Source organism: Oenanthe melanoleuca, chromosome 8 (assembly GCF_029582105.1).
Source record: "Oenanthe melanoleuca isolate GR-GAL-2019-014 chromosome 8, OMel1.0, whole genome shotgun sequence".
NCBI lineage: Eukaryota > Metazoa > Chordata > Aves > Passeriformes > Muscicapidae > Oenanthe > Oenanthe melanoleuca.
Window position 1 is genome coordinate 8,379,459 of NC_079342.1, and position 17,357 is coordinate 8,396,815.

The 17,357-nt window shown below is 37.6% G+C and overlaps 1 protein-coding gene across 2 annotated transcripts in view; it reads left to right on the top strand.

The window, feature by feature from the left end:
* Positions 1–17,357, top strand: part of COL11A1 (collagen type XI alpha 1 chain) — a 126,888-nt gene that overhangs the window by 92,949 nt on the left and 16,582 nt on the right. For both annotated transcript variants that reach the window (XM_056498085.1, XM_056498086.1), the window contains exons 42-51: positions 3,008–3,115; positions 3,565–3,672; positions 4,562–4,615; positions 8,027–8,080; positions 8,772–8,879; positions 9,422–9,475; positions 10,381–10,434; positions 10,533–10,586; positions 16,649–16,702; positions 17,151–17,258. In XM_056498085.1, the coding sequence (XP_056354060.1) occupies positions 3,008–3,115; positions 3,565–3,672; positions 4,562–4,615; positions 8,027–8,080; positions 8,772–8,879; positions 9,422–9,475; positions 10,381–10,434; positions 10,533–10,586; positions 16,649–16,702; positions 17,151–17,258 (756 nt within the window). The remainder of the gene's footprint in view (positions 1–3,007; positions 3,116–3,564; positions 3,673–4,561; positions 4,616–8,026; positions 8,081–8,771; positions 8,880–9,421; positions 9,476–10,380; positions 10,435–10,532; positions 10,587–16,648; positions 16,703–17,150; positions 17,259–17,357) is intronic.

A 17,357-nucleotide genomic window follows, 5' to 3' on the forward strand; every position in this document is an offset into this window, starting at 1 on the left:
AGCACACTACCACGGGCTCCAGTTCAGAAACCCCTTTCTGTTGGGGCCATCCTTCCTGCTAAGATAAACAGTCATAAAAAAAAAGGAGGCTGGGAAATTTTGCATATAGTTTTCCAGTCTTTAAGAAATAGATGTAGTGGTAGCAGGATTTGAAAGAGAGTTTGAAGGACAAAATTTATAATTTTTAAAATATATTTTGAGCCCAGCGTAGTGCAAGGGGGCCACTTGAGGTACTAACAGGACCAAGTTGCCCTTAAAGTATTCCAGCAGTCCTCAGTAGGGTTTTTATCTGTTTCATCTTTAATTACTAATTTGTTATCTTGAAACAGTATTCTGTGTAAAAAGTGTGTAGGTGCCCTTAATGCTGGGTTTCTGTGCACTTCAAGCACCACAATTAAACCATGATTGCTTGCTTTTTTTCACAGAAGCTCACAGCAGACCAAGAGCATCAAATAGTCTGAAAATATTTTCCCATCTATTTTTAGCCAACAGCGGGTACACACAGAAGTGTAATTGTAGTGGAGTCTTCATTTGCCATTTCTAAAAGGAAGAGATTCCATGCCACTGGCTGACTTTCCTCTGATTCCCTGCCAATCCCAATTGTTTCTAACCAGCATATATAGTCAATTATAAGCTTTATTTGGCTGGTGTGTACATCTGCAAGCATAGCAAACAAACGACTGCTCCAAATTCTGTGCACATGCCAGTTACTCTGTTTAGAGGGATTTGGACAAAAGAAAGAGATGCATGAATGCATGTCAGAGCAAGAGGGGGTTCTGCAGGATTGAGGGGGGGTGTTTTCATGGTTTGGGGTTTTTTGGGGAGGGGTTGTGGTTGGTCTTCTGTTATTGTGGGGGGGAATTTTTGAGGTTTTTTTAACAGTTCTCTTTTATCTGCTCTCTTTGTTGCTTCTGTTTGTTTTCTTCCCTTCTCCTACTACTGTGTGGAATGCTGAATGCTGATGAGAGAAAGCTCTTTGGAATGTCAAGCAGTCATTTTTCATTTGCTCATTTAGGAATAGGATGCTCAAATTAGACTCAGGATAAGCCAGCTGTAGGCTACCCAATTATCAGTACTGAACTATCTAGAGCTATCTTCATCTATCTGACAACATTTTACAGTCATGGGGGCCTTCACTTGTTGAGCATTTTGTTAACCATCAGCAAAAACTATTGCTACTACTATGCAATGTATACATTAGCTGTCATTGCATATCTCCTCACAGGAAGTGAGATAAAGCCAAGGTTGCTAATGAGTTTGTAGTATGTATAGCAATACAAGACAAAACATGTCTGTAGAAAAGTTTAAAAAAAACAAAACCAAAGTAAATTAATAAAAAGATTCCAGGATGTGAGCACTGCAAGACCAAAGGTTAACAAGTGGTTTCATAACATGTTTGTTTCACAGTGGGATAGAGTGACCAGGGGAAAAAAAAAAAAAAAACCACCAAAAAAACCCACTAGCACAGAAAGAGAGAACAGACTTTAAAAACTGCTTAAAATGCTTTTTTGAGTTGGGACTATATGTACTGCTGTGCTCAGAGGCCATTCTCTCAGAGAAAGGAGCAGGTCCTTGAAAACAGAAGGTGTAGTCCCTCTTCACAACTCATGTGAAATGCAAAGATAAATATGAAAAGTTGGTTGATTAAAAAGAGCTACTGAAAATTATGGCCTGTGTTAGTGTCTGCTGTCTGACACAGGAAAGATCTATGAATTATTTGGGTTTTTTCTTCTCTTTTCTTATATCCTCCTGATAAGATGACGTAAAATTGTTTAGCTTATGAGAGCTGACAAGATCAGAGTCTATGGTACTATGGCTGTAGGGTAATGACTTTTTCTTGTTGAATTCACTGAAGCCTTAGGAACTAAAATTACAGAAATAGGACAGGAACTTAGGCAGCCACCCAGACTTAAAAAAAAAAACCCATCACCTGGAAGGATAAAGTCATCTATGATTTCTATACAAATACATACAAATACTTTGTTTGAACACTCATGCAAATTTAGATCTTGCTGAAATAACTTGCTAAAATACTTTGAGAAACCATTCAGCACTCTCTTCTGTCACATTCATGTGGAGGGAAAAGCACCTTAATATGAATTAAGTACCAATTATGCTAATGAGGTCAGTACAGGACAAGTATTTTATTAGTAAAAGCAAAAAAAAATAGGGTCCTCATATGTGAAAGCATCTTAAAATTCCAGTATCTAAAATACAGCAATTTTGATCCTGCTTAAATATGAGAAAAAGGCTATTTAGAGTATCAGGGTACACCACCTATTAATTTTCTATTCTTTGATGTATCATCCTGCTTCTAGTATATCAGCTGGCGAAGTGAAATTACCAAGCATAACTTTGAAGTGTTGCAAACCGTCTTGAAGGTGTAAAGCTGAAAAGTTGGGGAAATGTTTTTGTACCACAATGAACATCTAACAGTACTCTCTTAATGCAAGAATTGTAAATTATTTATAAGACAAAAGACTAAGATGCATGTATCTGTATTACTTTTAATTTGTAATACTAGATTCTAAACTTTTCTGTGCTTATCTAAAGATGCCTGTATATAAAAAACTTCTTCTGTACAACACAATAAATTAGTCATTATACTTGAATAGATTTTTACAGAGGTGAAATGAAATGCAGAAATGTGATCATCACAGCAATGAACAATGAATTGGAGTTTGATGTGACTTAGTTCTGTATTTTGATACGGTGAATATTCTTTCATCAAAGTAGTATGTTAGAGGAAAATAAGTTCTTGAAAACAGGATAGTTTAAAGACATTTTCATTAGATGAACAAATACAGGCAGTGGTATTTGTAAAAAAATAAGATTAGTGTTGTATGAACTGTATTGAGTATGAACTTCAAGTCGGTTCTTTCAGCCCTTGCACACATGATGGATGCGTAACCTTTAACCAGCTGAACTCTCACTGATAAACATCTCTGTTGGCTTGCCCCCGAACCCCGCCCGGGCTCTCAGCATCCCTTTGTCGCTGCTGTTGCAGGGCTCGCCGGGAGAGCGCGGCGCCGCGGGCACCGCCGGCCCCATCGGCCTGCCCGGCCGGCCGGGCCCGCAGGGACCGCCGGGCCCCGCCGGAGAGAAGGGCGCGCCCGTGAGTACCCAGCCCCGCACGCTGCTGCCTGTTCAATAGCTATTCTCAGAGCACCCACTGCTCACTCTACATTTACACATATGTCTATACTTAAACATTTCTTATTGTGCTAAGACCGGGAAGGGTTAAACCTGTTAATTTCACAGACTGATATAAATCAGTCTTTCATTAAAACTTTGTACCCAGCCACTCTGCATTACAGTACAAGTGTATTTGACACCAGCTTCAACTAGTACTTCACATAACTCTCTTATATATTCTCTTGCCTTGATAATTTTCTTTTTGTTGTGTTCTCTGTTTTGCTGGTTTTGCTTTTTTGTTTATTTTTTTGGGTTTTTTTTGGAGGGGGCCGGGTTTTTTGGTTTTGTATTAGTACTGTGACTCCCTGTACTGAAGTTTGCATTACTCTCCTATGTTAATGTGGATTGCTTCATTTTCTTCAAAACCAGGGTGAAAAAGGTCCCCAAGGTCCAGCTGGACGTGATGGAATACAGGGTCCTGTAGGACTTCCTGGTCCTGCTGGTCCTAGTGGTTCTCCTGGAGAAGATGGTGACAAGGTGAATCATTATAATTGGTATTAGTGCATCTGGGAGAAGATCTATCAGTACAGTTCTTTGTAGCTTTCCTCACAATAAATAGGATGATGAAGCAACAAATCTTATCCCTGCCTTCCCCCCAAATTCCCTCTGCCTACTGCAAAAAATACCTAAAAACCTCTTCTGTAACCCAATGTCTGAAATGCCATGGGACACTGGAATTTGTGCTAAAGAACATTTATCCTGGCAAAGAAACAAAGGTGAAAATGTGGCAAAATAAGGCAAATGATGACAAAATTGATTTTTGCCTATTTTAGAAACTTGGTCTACTGAGTGAGTAAGATGAAATGTCTTCAGTAATGTACAGGGATTCAGAACCACCCGAGGTTATGCTGGTAGGTTGAGGGTGTCAAAATAATTATGTTCACAGCAGAGATACTCTGTTGACCTCTGGCAGAATTTAGAACACGGCACCTTTTAGGATCATCTGGTGTGGTTGCCTAACCCAGCACTTCTCTGTTAGTTAGCACAGGGTAAAGGTAAAGATTTCAACATTCATTTTTGTGACTCATGAGTGTCACATGAGTCTGTAAATCAGGATACTTTCATTATAAGTTCATATTGAAGGTGACATGAGCAACACAATTTCCTTTATTTAGAGCTCAGTTGCATTATACTTCAAAGCCAGGTCTTGCTGCCCTTTTCAATTCAGCAATCAATATCTTGATTAATATGACATACTATTGATCACTGCAGAATTGCTCCCTTTAGGCTTTCACACTTGAAGCAGCAGCATAAAACATAGAATAATCATATCAAAGGGGACATTTAGAGATACCATGATATTGATTTCAGCTAAGTGTGAAGGAGACCATTTTAAATGAGTTTAACTTTTAACTTTCAATTACAGGGTGAAATTGGTGAACCAGGTCAGAAAGGTAGTAAAGGTGACAAAGGAGAAAACGTGAGTAGCAAAATCCTTTGTGTTTTACATCTATTCTTTATAAATAAAAGGTATTCATGCATAAAGTATGCAGGTAGCCTTGCTACATAAATGAACAGAAACAAAGACACACTCCTAAAACGGTCCTTCAAAATAATGTTCTTTTAATGCAACACTAGAGGTTTGTACTTACAGATCCAGGCATGTATTTAATATTGCTCATATTCCTAGAGCTTTCAGAATCATTACAAAATATAAACTGCATTCTTAAGCACTCTCCTGTATTTAAATCAAATCCCTCCATTTTTCATTTGAACTGGAGAGACCAAGAATTCCCATAGGCTCTCTTACTGTGTTGTACTTCACTGACTGCAGTGTGGGAACATACCCAGCCTTGGCTTCTTAGCTATGAGGATGAAAACTATGGAGACTCAGTAGAGGAATCTACTAATGTATTTTTATAATTTTTAAAGGATATCTAATTCTTGGGGAGCACAATTAACTGATGGCAGATAAAATGGCTTATACAAGTTTTCATTAGGCCTATAAGAGAACCTAAGAATAATCAGGTTTCTACTGTTTTGATTTGACAGTTTTCTGTCATCAAAAATTAATTCTAAAGTTCAAGCACTTCCTTTTTTATTTAGGCCAGACATATAAAATTAAGCTTTTTTTCTACTGTGAATTTCAAGGCTAGAAAGAATAAAATTAGTCTTTATTTATTTGTGTTTGATTGTGGTTTCTTTTCTAAAATTCAAAATGGTATGTTTTTACTTCTGTTCAATTTCAAAATAAACTGGTACTTTACTTGAATACTTTTCCTTAAGAAAAAATGGTGAAGTAATGGCAGAAAGATCCCTTTTATTGTTCTATTTTAACACTATTCACAGTTACCAAAGCTTCAAACTCGACACAGGGGTATTCATGGCTAAGTATATTTATCTTGAAAACAGTGTAATTTTTGATATTAGCAAGTATATTATTTCTAAAATTTACACCAAATTTATGGCTTATATATTACCAAATGATGTTTATGGGAGGATATGCACATACTCAAACAAATTCATAGGTCATAGAATTACAGAATCACAGAATGGCTTGAGCTATTAATGAACTTCAGGATCAACTTATTCCAACCTCTGATCCAGTTTCACTTCAGGCTTTGCATGTGACCACTGGCACATCCTGTTTTCCCCTTTGCCATGCATCTCTCCATTAGAGATGCATTGTATCAGAGAAATTCCAGAAAAAAACACAAGCTGCACTCTTGTGTTTCAGATAATTTTAGCATAGCTAGTTATGCTGAGCATTAGACTGTGACCACAGTTCCCACAGTGAGTACTGATGCATTTGGGCTGTTCCAGGCAACCTGCTTTGCAAATAAAGTCTCTGCAGCATTATCATTTGAGAATGTATCCTGGACTCCCAGTCTCAAGGTTTAATGCATTAGAGAATATTACACATTTTTCTTGAAGTACAGCATTCAGTGTTGAGGCCTTAGTGAATGTAACTCCAGCTGAAGTCATGTCTCTCCACGTGTCTATTTGCCCTCAACTGCAGTCATTCAACCCTGACAATTTCAGAATGTGTTTATTTTAAATCTGCTTTCCTTTCAATGTGCTGACAGATGCCTGTTGGGGCAGGGAGAAAAGACTTGTTGGTCACCTCTGAAAGGTTTTGAAGAGGAAGTACCCAGTTCTGAAATCACAGGACATAAAAAGCAGATATTTACTGTCTCAAAGCACCCACAGAAGGCCCTGGTGGCCATTTAGAGCCTGATCACAGCAAGGATCCTGATCAAAGAACTGATTCATCTTTCTTATTTAAGAAGAGCTGGAAAAATTTTAATTCCCCATTGAAACTAACAAAGATTTATTTTTGTGGGTCTGAAAATACTGTGCCTAACTATGTTGGCATAGTCAATAGCTAAGACAGCAGAATTTTGTTGCTGATGTGCTGTCCTCTCTTGAACTTCAAAACCTCCACAGTTATCACAGCTGCCTTTATTAAATGAAGGCTCTCTCATGATTCTGATTAGTTTTTCTCCATTTGCCCTCCAGAGCAATGGAAAAAGAGAATCTGGCCATGTGTCCAAATAATTCCTCATTAATCAATTGCAGAGTACGTTCCAACAGTGCTTTATATCAAAATGGGTTTTTAAATGAGTTTAAAAATGTGCAGGCCTCATTCCAGAGCCTATAAAATGAAGGAATACACTGAAGTATCTTAAAGAGTGTAGAAAAATCCATGCATGCCAAATCCCTTTCTCATGGTAACACTTCCCAGTCAGCTGGAGCATATCCATTTAGATATGTCACCACAGAGCTAGAAAGCTTTGTTTCATGGATTGCCATCAGGTATGGGACTGTAAAAGGGAAGAAATACAGAGCTTGATGCTTCACACTCCCTAGAAAATAAAATGCTCTAAAATATATATAAAACCCAGAGAAAGAAATAGACTACAAGACTTAAGAAGCCCCTTTATTTAATTCCCCCTATAAAGGGCACAGTGATCCAATTTTGGCCCTAGCAAAGTCTGTAAATTATTCTGTTCTAAACCAGAATTTGAAGCCTAGAAGTTGCAGGCAATTTGGCATCTGAAATAGACTAGAATTAGCCAAAGCCAGGTGTTTTGTGCCTTCTTAGCGTCACTCTTCATCAGTCTACTTCCTCTAGTGTTGCAAAAACAAGATTCAAACTGCCATTTAAACCTCATCATAAACTAGTATCTTGCATTTGTAATCTGATAGCTTAATTATATCACATCTGCATGACTGACTTCTAATTATGTGCAATATAACTTAGTTATTATTCTGCAGGGAGAATGAAAAAAAAATGTTCCTCTCAGAGACTGGGGGGTTTTTTGCCATTCTGTTAAAAAGAGACTTAATATCAAAGAGAATGTGATTCCCAGTGCTCAGCAAGAACTTGCACTTTTTCATGTCACCTGGAGGTCAAAATAAGCTTTGTGCCATTGCAGCAGTAATTAGCAGTCTCATAAAAACTACTCCAAATAATAAGCATTTGAATTAAAGACAGATTTTTAGATTATTTAGATGATGTTTTTAAAGGTTGAGGGATATTTTGCAGAAATCTCATTGAAAGTTTTGATATTTTTAATTGTGGAAAAAAAATTAATTTTGATTCATGTTTGCATGGAAATCTATTCTGAAACATTAAAATGAGCTTCTAACAAATGCCAGCATTGTCTATTATAGATGGGAAAATCTGAGTTTTTGAGACATAAATAGTTTGTACTGAATGGAAAGGACTTGCTGATGATGCTACAAACTCTATGGAGAGCCATGGAAAGGCTGAATAGATTATGATCGTGCAAGTTGGGTTTTCTCTCATGTCTGTATTTGCTTTTAATCTCATTGCAGATGATGTCACAATCACTAATTTGTGCTTCTGGATGTGTGTTTGTTGCAGGGTCCTCCAGGTCCACCAGGTCTGCAGGGTCCTGTTGGAGCTCCAGGCATAGCTGTGAGTAGTTCCTTCAGAGCCAACCCCAACTTTGCTGATACTGACTTCTTTGAACTGTTTGCTCCTCACTGAGGAATAGATTTCAAAATACCATTAACAGCTCTGTCCCTGCCCACTGCCCTGCAGTTCTTTATTGTAAACAAGCCTGCATGGATGTTACTGTATGGCAGATTCACAGCAGGCAATAATTTGACAAAATTATTAAAAGTAAAGGCTGTAAACAGTGAATGGTGGCCATCCTTTCAGTGAACTAGTTTGGCAGTGTATTTGGCAGCTCAGTAGAGATGCAGTTAAGAGTCTCTCTTTATAAAATACACCTGATACCAAGTGAATTAATTCTTATTTTTATTTAGAAGGCTCTGAATCCTTTTATCTTGAATATTGGTAGAACTCTGCTACTCAGATTTAAATAGGTATTCAACAGATAGAATGTTTATGAAGATGTGATAGAGAGGGGGAATTTTGGGAAAATTTTTGTGAGAAATGCAGCACCTATATTAAACTAGAACATGTGCTGGCATTCTGTTTGTGTAACAGACTTCATCCAGCCAAGATTGTAAACATGCATTTGTAAAATCATTTGGTGTGGTTCTGAGCCCTTCTGTAGTTATTTTCCAGTCATTTCCATGCAGCTTTTCCTGTTGTTATTATCAGAGCTTTGATGGATTTGCTCTTCATTGTTTCCAAACAGGGAGGTGATGGAGAGCCAGGCCCAAGAGGTCAGCAAGGGATGTTTGGGCAAAAAGGGGATGAAGGTCCTCGAGGCTTTCCTGGACCCCCAGGCCCTATTGGCTTACAGGTAAATTCCTTTATTATTTTACCTTACATCTGTAAGAACACCAATTTCTGTGTCAGAAACTGAATGACTCCTGTCTTCTATTAAATAAATGATAGCACCAGTTAATTAGAACTAAAAGATATGATGTGGTTCATGCATAAACAACAGATTTAATGCAGCAGGACTTTATATATATATATATATGTATATCAGATATATCAGAGCATAAATCCAGACTTCCACTTGAGCTCTGGATAATTCTGGCAATGTTTTTAAAATCACCCAGTTTAGTATTTCTGTGTGAGTTTTTTGGCTTTTCTTTTTTCCCCAAATTTATTGTGTCACCTAGTTTAAGAATTCTAGGACTACCTATACATTTACTGTAATGTGAAAAACTCCTTTCCCTTTCTTTCCATTTTAATGCAAATAGATATTTTTATTCTTTTTTCACCATTGCCCCCTCCCAAGTCCACGAGTTTGACATGTAGATCTGATTTACATTCTTTTATATTGATTTATAACTAATTGTTCCTACTTATAGCATCCTTCTCTGTGTTTTTTAGGGTCTGCCTGGCCCACCAGGTGAAAAAGGTGAAAATGGTGATGTGGGCCCAATGGTAAGACTTCTTCCCCACTGGTCACTCTGAAGGACATAAATATTCTCCATATATTACTGTCATTTTTCTATAGATCACTATTTGATAAGATACTCCTGAATTTAGTATGAAACATTTTGTGTAACATAAACTCTCTCTGGGATTTACTTTGCTTTCCCTTATCTATCCCCTCATTATTAATATCAAGATTTATGTAGCATGAAAAAATACTGAAAAATAGATAGCAAAGCAGATGCTCTGTGTGCCTGAGACAGGACAGTGATAATCAGGTTCAGGAAAGAAAAGGGAAAATAGATACCACTGCACCAGAGTCTGGAACTGCCTTAAGTTCAGGCCATTGTTATTAACATACAGTGTCAGGTACTTGCAGGCCAGAAGATGGTAAACACTGTTTGGCTCTGTTTAATTTCCCTGGGTGATGCACTTTCCAGCTGTTTCTCCTGCTGACAGAATGCCCTGTGGCCTGCTCCTGACTGCCATGCAAGCTCTCTACTCTCTACATTTGCCTCCAGCACCCTGTGCCAAGTCTGGATGCTTCACTCCTGCCCATCTGCAGGCACCATGGTGTAGTTCTGGCCCAGGGCACAGACACTTGGGCTGCTCCAGGTCTCTGTCAGTGGGATGGGCATGCAGGGAACCTGTGGGGAAAGAGCCAGTCCTCAGGGGGTCCAAAGCATCGGGTCATGTCCAGCTCAGGTACTGTGTGACACAGCCTGGGTCTCCTGTCACCTTGTGAACTCATCCAGCAGGTACCAATCTGGCCCTGCTGTTCCTGTTGCAAGTGAACATTAAAAGCCCTCTACAGATTCAGTATATTGTTTTTCATTGGTCAGAAATTCTTCATGGTTGTAACTATATTATACCTGGTCTATGATTCTGTCATATCACTTGTCTCTTTGATACAGGGTCCACCTGGCCCACCAGGTCCAAGAGGTCCCCAGGGTCCTAATGGAGCTGATGTAAGAATCTATGTAGTTTTTTGTCTTGCTAATTGAGAAATAAGCACTCTATGTTGGATAACCATATTTGGGATAACAAATATCTTTTATCACTATAGGGTCCTCAAGGCCCCCCAGGCTCAATTGGCTCTGTTGGAGGTGTTGGTGAAAAGGTGAGTGTGGATGGAAACCCCCTAGAAAGAGAAAACATTGGAATAGGAATGCTATATGACACTCATTCATTAAAATTATTTTCATTGCTATTTTCAGTCCTTTATTTAGAAAATTTTCTGCCAGGATATGGAGTGAGTTTATTTGGGATTTGTTATTTTCATATTTTACCCAAGGAACATGCCACATTGTATCTTCCTTGTTCTTAAAGGAAAGATGATATATGCAGGGATATAAGGGCTTTTTTGCTGTGATTTATTTGAAGCAACAGAGTAAACTATTATATAGTGCTGAGCAAGCAAAAAGTTCCAAAGAGAGTCTTAAAATGCTTGTTTATATTTATTTTATCACGCTGCATGACCTCGACCACATCACCTATGTAAGCCTAAAAGCCTTTTGCTGTAATGTTACAGATTTAACATTAATTTTTTCCTGAACTTTGGAATGGAAAAGAAGATTCTGAGTGGAGCATAAGAAGGAGAAAACAAAATAGAAATATATTTATATTTAGGCCACTATATAAATTGCTTATTGAGAAACTATGTAGATTGCTCTTGAGTATTTAATGATTTGCCACAGATAATCACATATATTCAAAGAAACACTGATGATAGTGAATCCTAGAAAAGACATCTCTAGGAATGTCATTACTGGTAGTTTTTCAGAAAGCTTTCCATATTGTTAACTTTTCAGAACATGAAGCAAGATTTCTCTTTTTCTAACTAAAATGGTCTTTTAAAAGAATCTTGTTTCATGTTCTTCATGTTTTGTTTTTTTTTTATTACGTGCCAAATAACTAAATCACTTGCCAGTGCTTATTATAAAATAATATAATATTTGGTTGATGGAGAAATATCCTACTTTGTCTCCCTTATTGTCCTTTGAGGCCAGAGGGTACTGAGCCCAAACAGATGTCATTGTGTCAAGCTGGCAGTGCTTCACTGCAGTGCTTCTTTCTCAGGATGTGGCTCTGAGCATCAGCTCACCTCTTGGGAGCAGCAGCATTCTGGTGTTTTCAATCTTTTTTCCCCAAAATTGCAAAGACATACAAAAAATGATGCTCTTCTGCTTGACTGCATTATTAACAAGGATATTCCTTCTAATGTCCCAAGTTCATGACATTCTCATCCAGTCTACTTTTAAAAGGATCTTGGCCTCATGAAGGGCTGCAGGATTTGTTTTTTTTCCCTCTGGGAAGAGTACCAAAAATGTGACACAATCTAAGAGTTGAGAGAAATAAAAAGTTACTGGGAAAAGAGAGTCTGTGTGTCAGTGGAATACAGAAAATAATAGGCATTGTGGGAAGAAAAAATTTTCCTGTGACCACCACTGAGAAAAATGTGAATTATGAGAACATTTGGGATAGCACCCAATTATATTCAGGGTTTTAAAAAACCCCACCTTGTATAATATTGTGGCCCATTGAACTTGATAGGAATTTTGTCATTGGTTTCAGTCACTTCTTTAATTTTCAGTGTTGCATGATCAAATTATATTCCAGTCATTTTCTAAACACATTGCCTTATATTGAACTCCTTCCTCCTTTGTTTCTCCCTACAACTCATCTGTGTGATTTAGAATCACTGTTTGTGATGATTAGGCCATGAAATTTAATTCAAGAACATGAAGTTCAGACTGTTTATCACTTGGTTGTCATTTTTTATTTCCCCTAGCTTATATCCCATATTCTCTCTATTCACAAAGGAAAGCTTCAAAGTGTATTATTTTGGAAGTTTATAATAATTGTAGTTACTTTCCTCCCTTCTCCTCCTCAGGTTTTAGTACATGCCACAGTGTTTTCCTTGTTAGGATATCTTCCTTCTTAATTTCAGTGCCATTTAATGAGATTTCAAGCTGAGATATCATCAGGAGTTGTTTTGTCAGGGGGAGTTGCTGCAAGGGGAGGACAGGTCATGCTTTTAAACAAAACATGCATTTTTTCCTTTCCTCTTCTTCCCATGCATTTTTCCCCCAATGTTTTTCTTATTATGTCAGCATGCTTTGGCCTCTGCACCCCTTTCAGGAAAGACACACCATACTACAGATAATGCAATGCAGTTAGTGTAGAATGTGGAAAAACATTTTGGCATCATCCTTACCACTGTTGAGAAGTAGGTTTGCTCGCTTGTATATTTTAATGGTTTGACTAGGAGATATTTTTACATGAATACAGGAGTTTCAAAGCCCCCTTATCTTCTGGCAGAGATAAACAATTTTTGTCACACTTAGTGCCATGCATTTTTAACTAGCTTGTTGTTTGCCCCGCTCTGCACACAAGGACCTGAATGTTCAAAGGCATCAGTGCTGCAAACATTCCTGTAGCCCTGCATTATTAATGCAGTAACCTCCACGAGGGCCTGGCAGCCTTACACTCAGCAGAGCCATTAAATGAAGCTGCCACACCAACAGCAGTCACTTGCTTCTGCTCTTAATTAGGAAAAATGGAAAACCAAAATGTACCTACACATGCTTATCTCTAATCCGATATCAGAGGTCTAATGTGCAGATATTCTAAATAGCCAGGAAGTTGCTCATGACTTCTCTAACCTGTGTCTTAGTATCCACATAAGAATTTACAACAGAGGGGAAACAGATCAAGTAATTAACATTACTTCCACAAAACCGAATAAATAAATTTGCCTTTCTAATTTAGATTAATTTGTGATAACTGTGTTGAACACTGTGCTGTTCTTGTACCCATTCTCCCTTCCACAGCATATTATAAACCACCAGAGTTAGAGAGCAGTGCAACCCCAGCATCTGCAGAACCCAAGCATTCATTCTGTAGCCTCTCAGAGTTCAGACCTGGTTTACTGCATGAAAAAGTCTGGTGTTAGAAAACCACTATACTCATCTGGGTTTAAATTTCTTCCTATTATATTGTTCTAAAAAACTTTCCAAAGTAGTACACTAATAAGGAGTCCAACACAGTAAACAAGTGAGATCAATAGTTCTCATGCCAAATCATTGATTTATACTGCAGATGGAAGTGAGAGGACAAAATAAATTGAGTATCCTGGCTCTTAGTTTAGAAACATGTTTGATGAGTGTTCACAGAAAATTTATGTGTGCCTATCATTTTTACATGTATGTGTAGACACTGCTAAGGTACCTAATGAAGGTGTGTCTGCAACAGTTTAGGCTACCTGCATATCCATCCTAACAAATTACTTTTAATAACTTTACATGACCTACTGACTGTGATTTTTTTTCTCATCCTTCTCTATCTCTCCAACATGCTTGTAAACAAGAGCCCTCCTAGAAAACATAGCCTTAGAATTTCTCTCAATTAAATTTATTTCTCCACACAGCCATTATATATAACACATATGGACACCTTTCCAAAGGGATTCTCTTCTACAGTTACAATTTCTCTTTTTGGTTTTGTTTGTTTGTTTGTTTGTTTGTTTGTTTTTGTTGTTTTTGTTTTGTGAGAATGGCAAAAAAGAGCAAAACTAACTTTTCACAACCCAGTCAGTTACAAAGTTGCCTCTTATTGTTATAAAATGAAGCACCACTTCCCAGAATTTAACCAAAAGGTGGCAGCCTTCTATCCACTCGCCCTGTGCTTTGTATGGACAGTTCTCTAGAAATGATCATAAGGAAACAACATTTTTTAAACCTTAAAACTTTTTAAGAATGTTCTTTAAATGTTAACTTTCAAAGTCCTTTGCCAATCTTGGTAGAAGCCATTGTGCTTGCTTAATCCAAGGAGGTTTTCAGAATTAAGCATGTCTGCAAAATGACATGACCCTTTGTCATTCAAGGTGTCTGTCTTTTCTTTTTGAAATTCTGTCAGGGGAAGGCTTTGCCACAGTAACTTTTAAAAGATCTGAGCTGCTAACAAAAGAGAAAAAAATCTCCAGAGATGGAATAAATCTATTATTAGATCATAAAATCTGTTTCCCAACAGAACATGAAATATTTCCCATGGAGAAGGTGCATCAGATTCTGAATTAATGCCATTGTCACTAAAAATGAAGCAAAAGACGAGGGCCAACAAGAGCTTTAGATTACACAGGTTTTAGTAGCTATAAATATGCACTCTGTAAATATATATCAGCTACAATCTTCTCTATCAAAACACTGTTTAACTCCCTTAACAGTTATCTAAACCAAATACAGAATTTCATAGTACCTAATACTTGGAATATAGAAATCACTGTCAGATAAAACAAGGACTGCATACATGGAAGAGGCACATTTTTAGTAGAGAAATGATATAGAAATATTAATGTGAGATTAAACTTTAACTGGTCTCATCTTTCATAAATGCCCTTTAAAGGAACATCTTGACATTTTCTAGCCCTTCCAATTTCTCTGTTTTCCACGCTGCTGCTTGCTGGGGAGCTGCTGTGCACAGAGCCATCACAGTGTGTGCTGGAGTAGGCACCCCCAGTGCTCCTCCCGTGCTCCCAGGTGTTGGTCAGAGGGAGCCCAGTGTTGCATTATAGAATGAAGATGAGTTTATCAACAGGAAGGGTGAGAATTGTATTACAAATCAAATGTGGATCGTCATAAATTACAGTATCATTAGGCACAAAGGCAGAGAAAGAATTGTCTGTGAGAAGCTGCCAAGGGGATTACTGCACAAGTGCTTGTCAGCAGACTGAGCACAATCAGTGCTCTTAGGTTACTGTTTGATTTTGTCCTGCCATGGGCTCACCTTTGGAAAAGCTCTATATAGTGGACTCTGTGGATATAGTATGGTTACTAACTGGAATAACATATTTTTGCTGATACCAGACTTCATGCTCTGTTGATACAAAAATCTCATTTGATTGATAGTACGCATGGACAAAACCCTAGTGCTAATGATGCTGCAGACTCAGTAAATGCTGTGCAGAGAATAAGGAAATGAAGATTATGAATTTTCCTAGAAAACATACTTAATGCTTATTGACCTGAAGCATCCACTACAGGTTTTGTTTTGTTTTAAAATGAATGCTACATCACAGAAGTGAATTAATATTAAACACTAAAAGGGATCATTAATTTTTGCGGTTACTACAAATTTAAGTATATCTGATAAAACATACCAGAGTTTCTAAAGGCACATTCACCCTTTAATAGTGCCCTTTTTAAAGGGTATTTTAATATTGCTCCTAAAATGTTGGTTATCTGTTAATTATCCTAGTCTGGAATTCAGTTGAGGGGTACTGAAATATTTGCCTTTAATCTAATGAAATATTTGCACTGAGCCAAATTCTGGTCCCAGTGAGGTTATCATGCTGCTATGACCTTCTCTGAGAAATAGTCCAGTATCTACACCATAAGTTTCAGTTTAAAATTGTATTTATGATTTTACAATTTTATACTGACCATGTGGAAATGGCAGACATGCATGAATCCTTCTGTGATTTGTGTCTCTGTGATGCTAATAACTAAATATTCTACAAGCAGAGTTTTCTATAAAAGTTTATGCATCAGATCACTGAGCTAGAAAATAATTGGTCATAACTAATCTTTAAAATAAAGAATTGAAAAGCCAGCCCTTGAGATAAGGCTGTGTATTAGCTCAGAAGGAGACTGAATTATCTTAAATGGTCACTTAATAGTGCACAATCTTTGACCTGCACAGATTTTCTTTTCATATGGTAGCATACTGAAAGCCATCTGCTTCACAAAATAAATTCCATCACTGGTAAATACATAGCACACCCTCTGTAGCCTATGGAGGAAGTTTTTCTAACTGATGCTAGTATTTCATCCTTAGGTTTTTTTTATACAACTTTTTCTTCTTCTAACAGTAGCTATAGCAATAATCACAAACAGGAAATTTGCAATACATGGGATAATAAAGGGGAACATCTTCCAAAGTCCAAAGGAAAGTTTAGTCTCCCTGGCTCAAGAAAATATTAGTTTGATGTATTATCTCTCAAATTTCAGACTCCAGTTCTGCAAAACCATATACATAACTCAACCCCCTCTAGGTAGACCAAATAAAAACCAGTTCTTATAAGCTGTTTACATAAATAACATGGAAAGAATATGTAATAACAGAAGTAAATTCATAGAAATAGTCTCCCTAATGACTCATAAATTTATTTTTATGCATCTATAGGGTGAGCCTGGAGAAGCTGGTAACCCTGGACCTCCTGGAGAATCTGGAACAGCTGTGAGTATTTTGCTGTCTTAACATTTATTGTGGTGAACTGAGGTATCTGGCAGTGCTTGCTTTGTTAAGTAAGCCTTTCCTCAAGATCACTTGTGTGCTTTTGTATGTTTTCTTTGAATTTTCAGTGAAGAATTTATATCTTTAAAATTTGTTTCCATATAATCATAGCCACATCTTGTACTAGTGGAGGACGGAGACTTCCCAAAAGAGTATCTATTTTTCCCCTCCATAAGTATTAACTTTGGCTTGTGTGCTTTTCATTCTAGAAACAGTTCACTGTTGCAAACTGGGTACAGAATTTGGCACTTGACCTGAGACATCCTAATTTGCCACTCACATGCCAGTATTTATTGAGGAGTAACATGGCCCTTGTCTAAAAAACGAGTTTGCCATTGTGATCCGTTTTTTAGCCATTGATGACATTTTTGTGTTTATGTGTTTTCCACAGGGTCCAAAAGGCGAAAGGGGAGAAAAAGGTGAAGCTGGTCCACCTGGAGCAGCTGGACCACCAGGTGCTAAAGGACCTCCAGGTGATGATGGGCCTAAGGGTAACCCAGTAAGTGAGCTTCATAATTCTAACCTAAAAACCACTGTGAAGCATTGCTGAAGTTGTGTGAATATAGAACCATAGCATTTCCTACAACTGCACTATGTT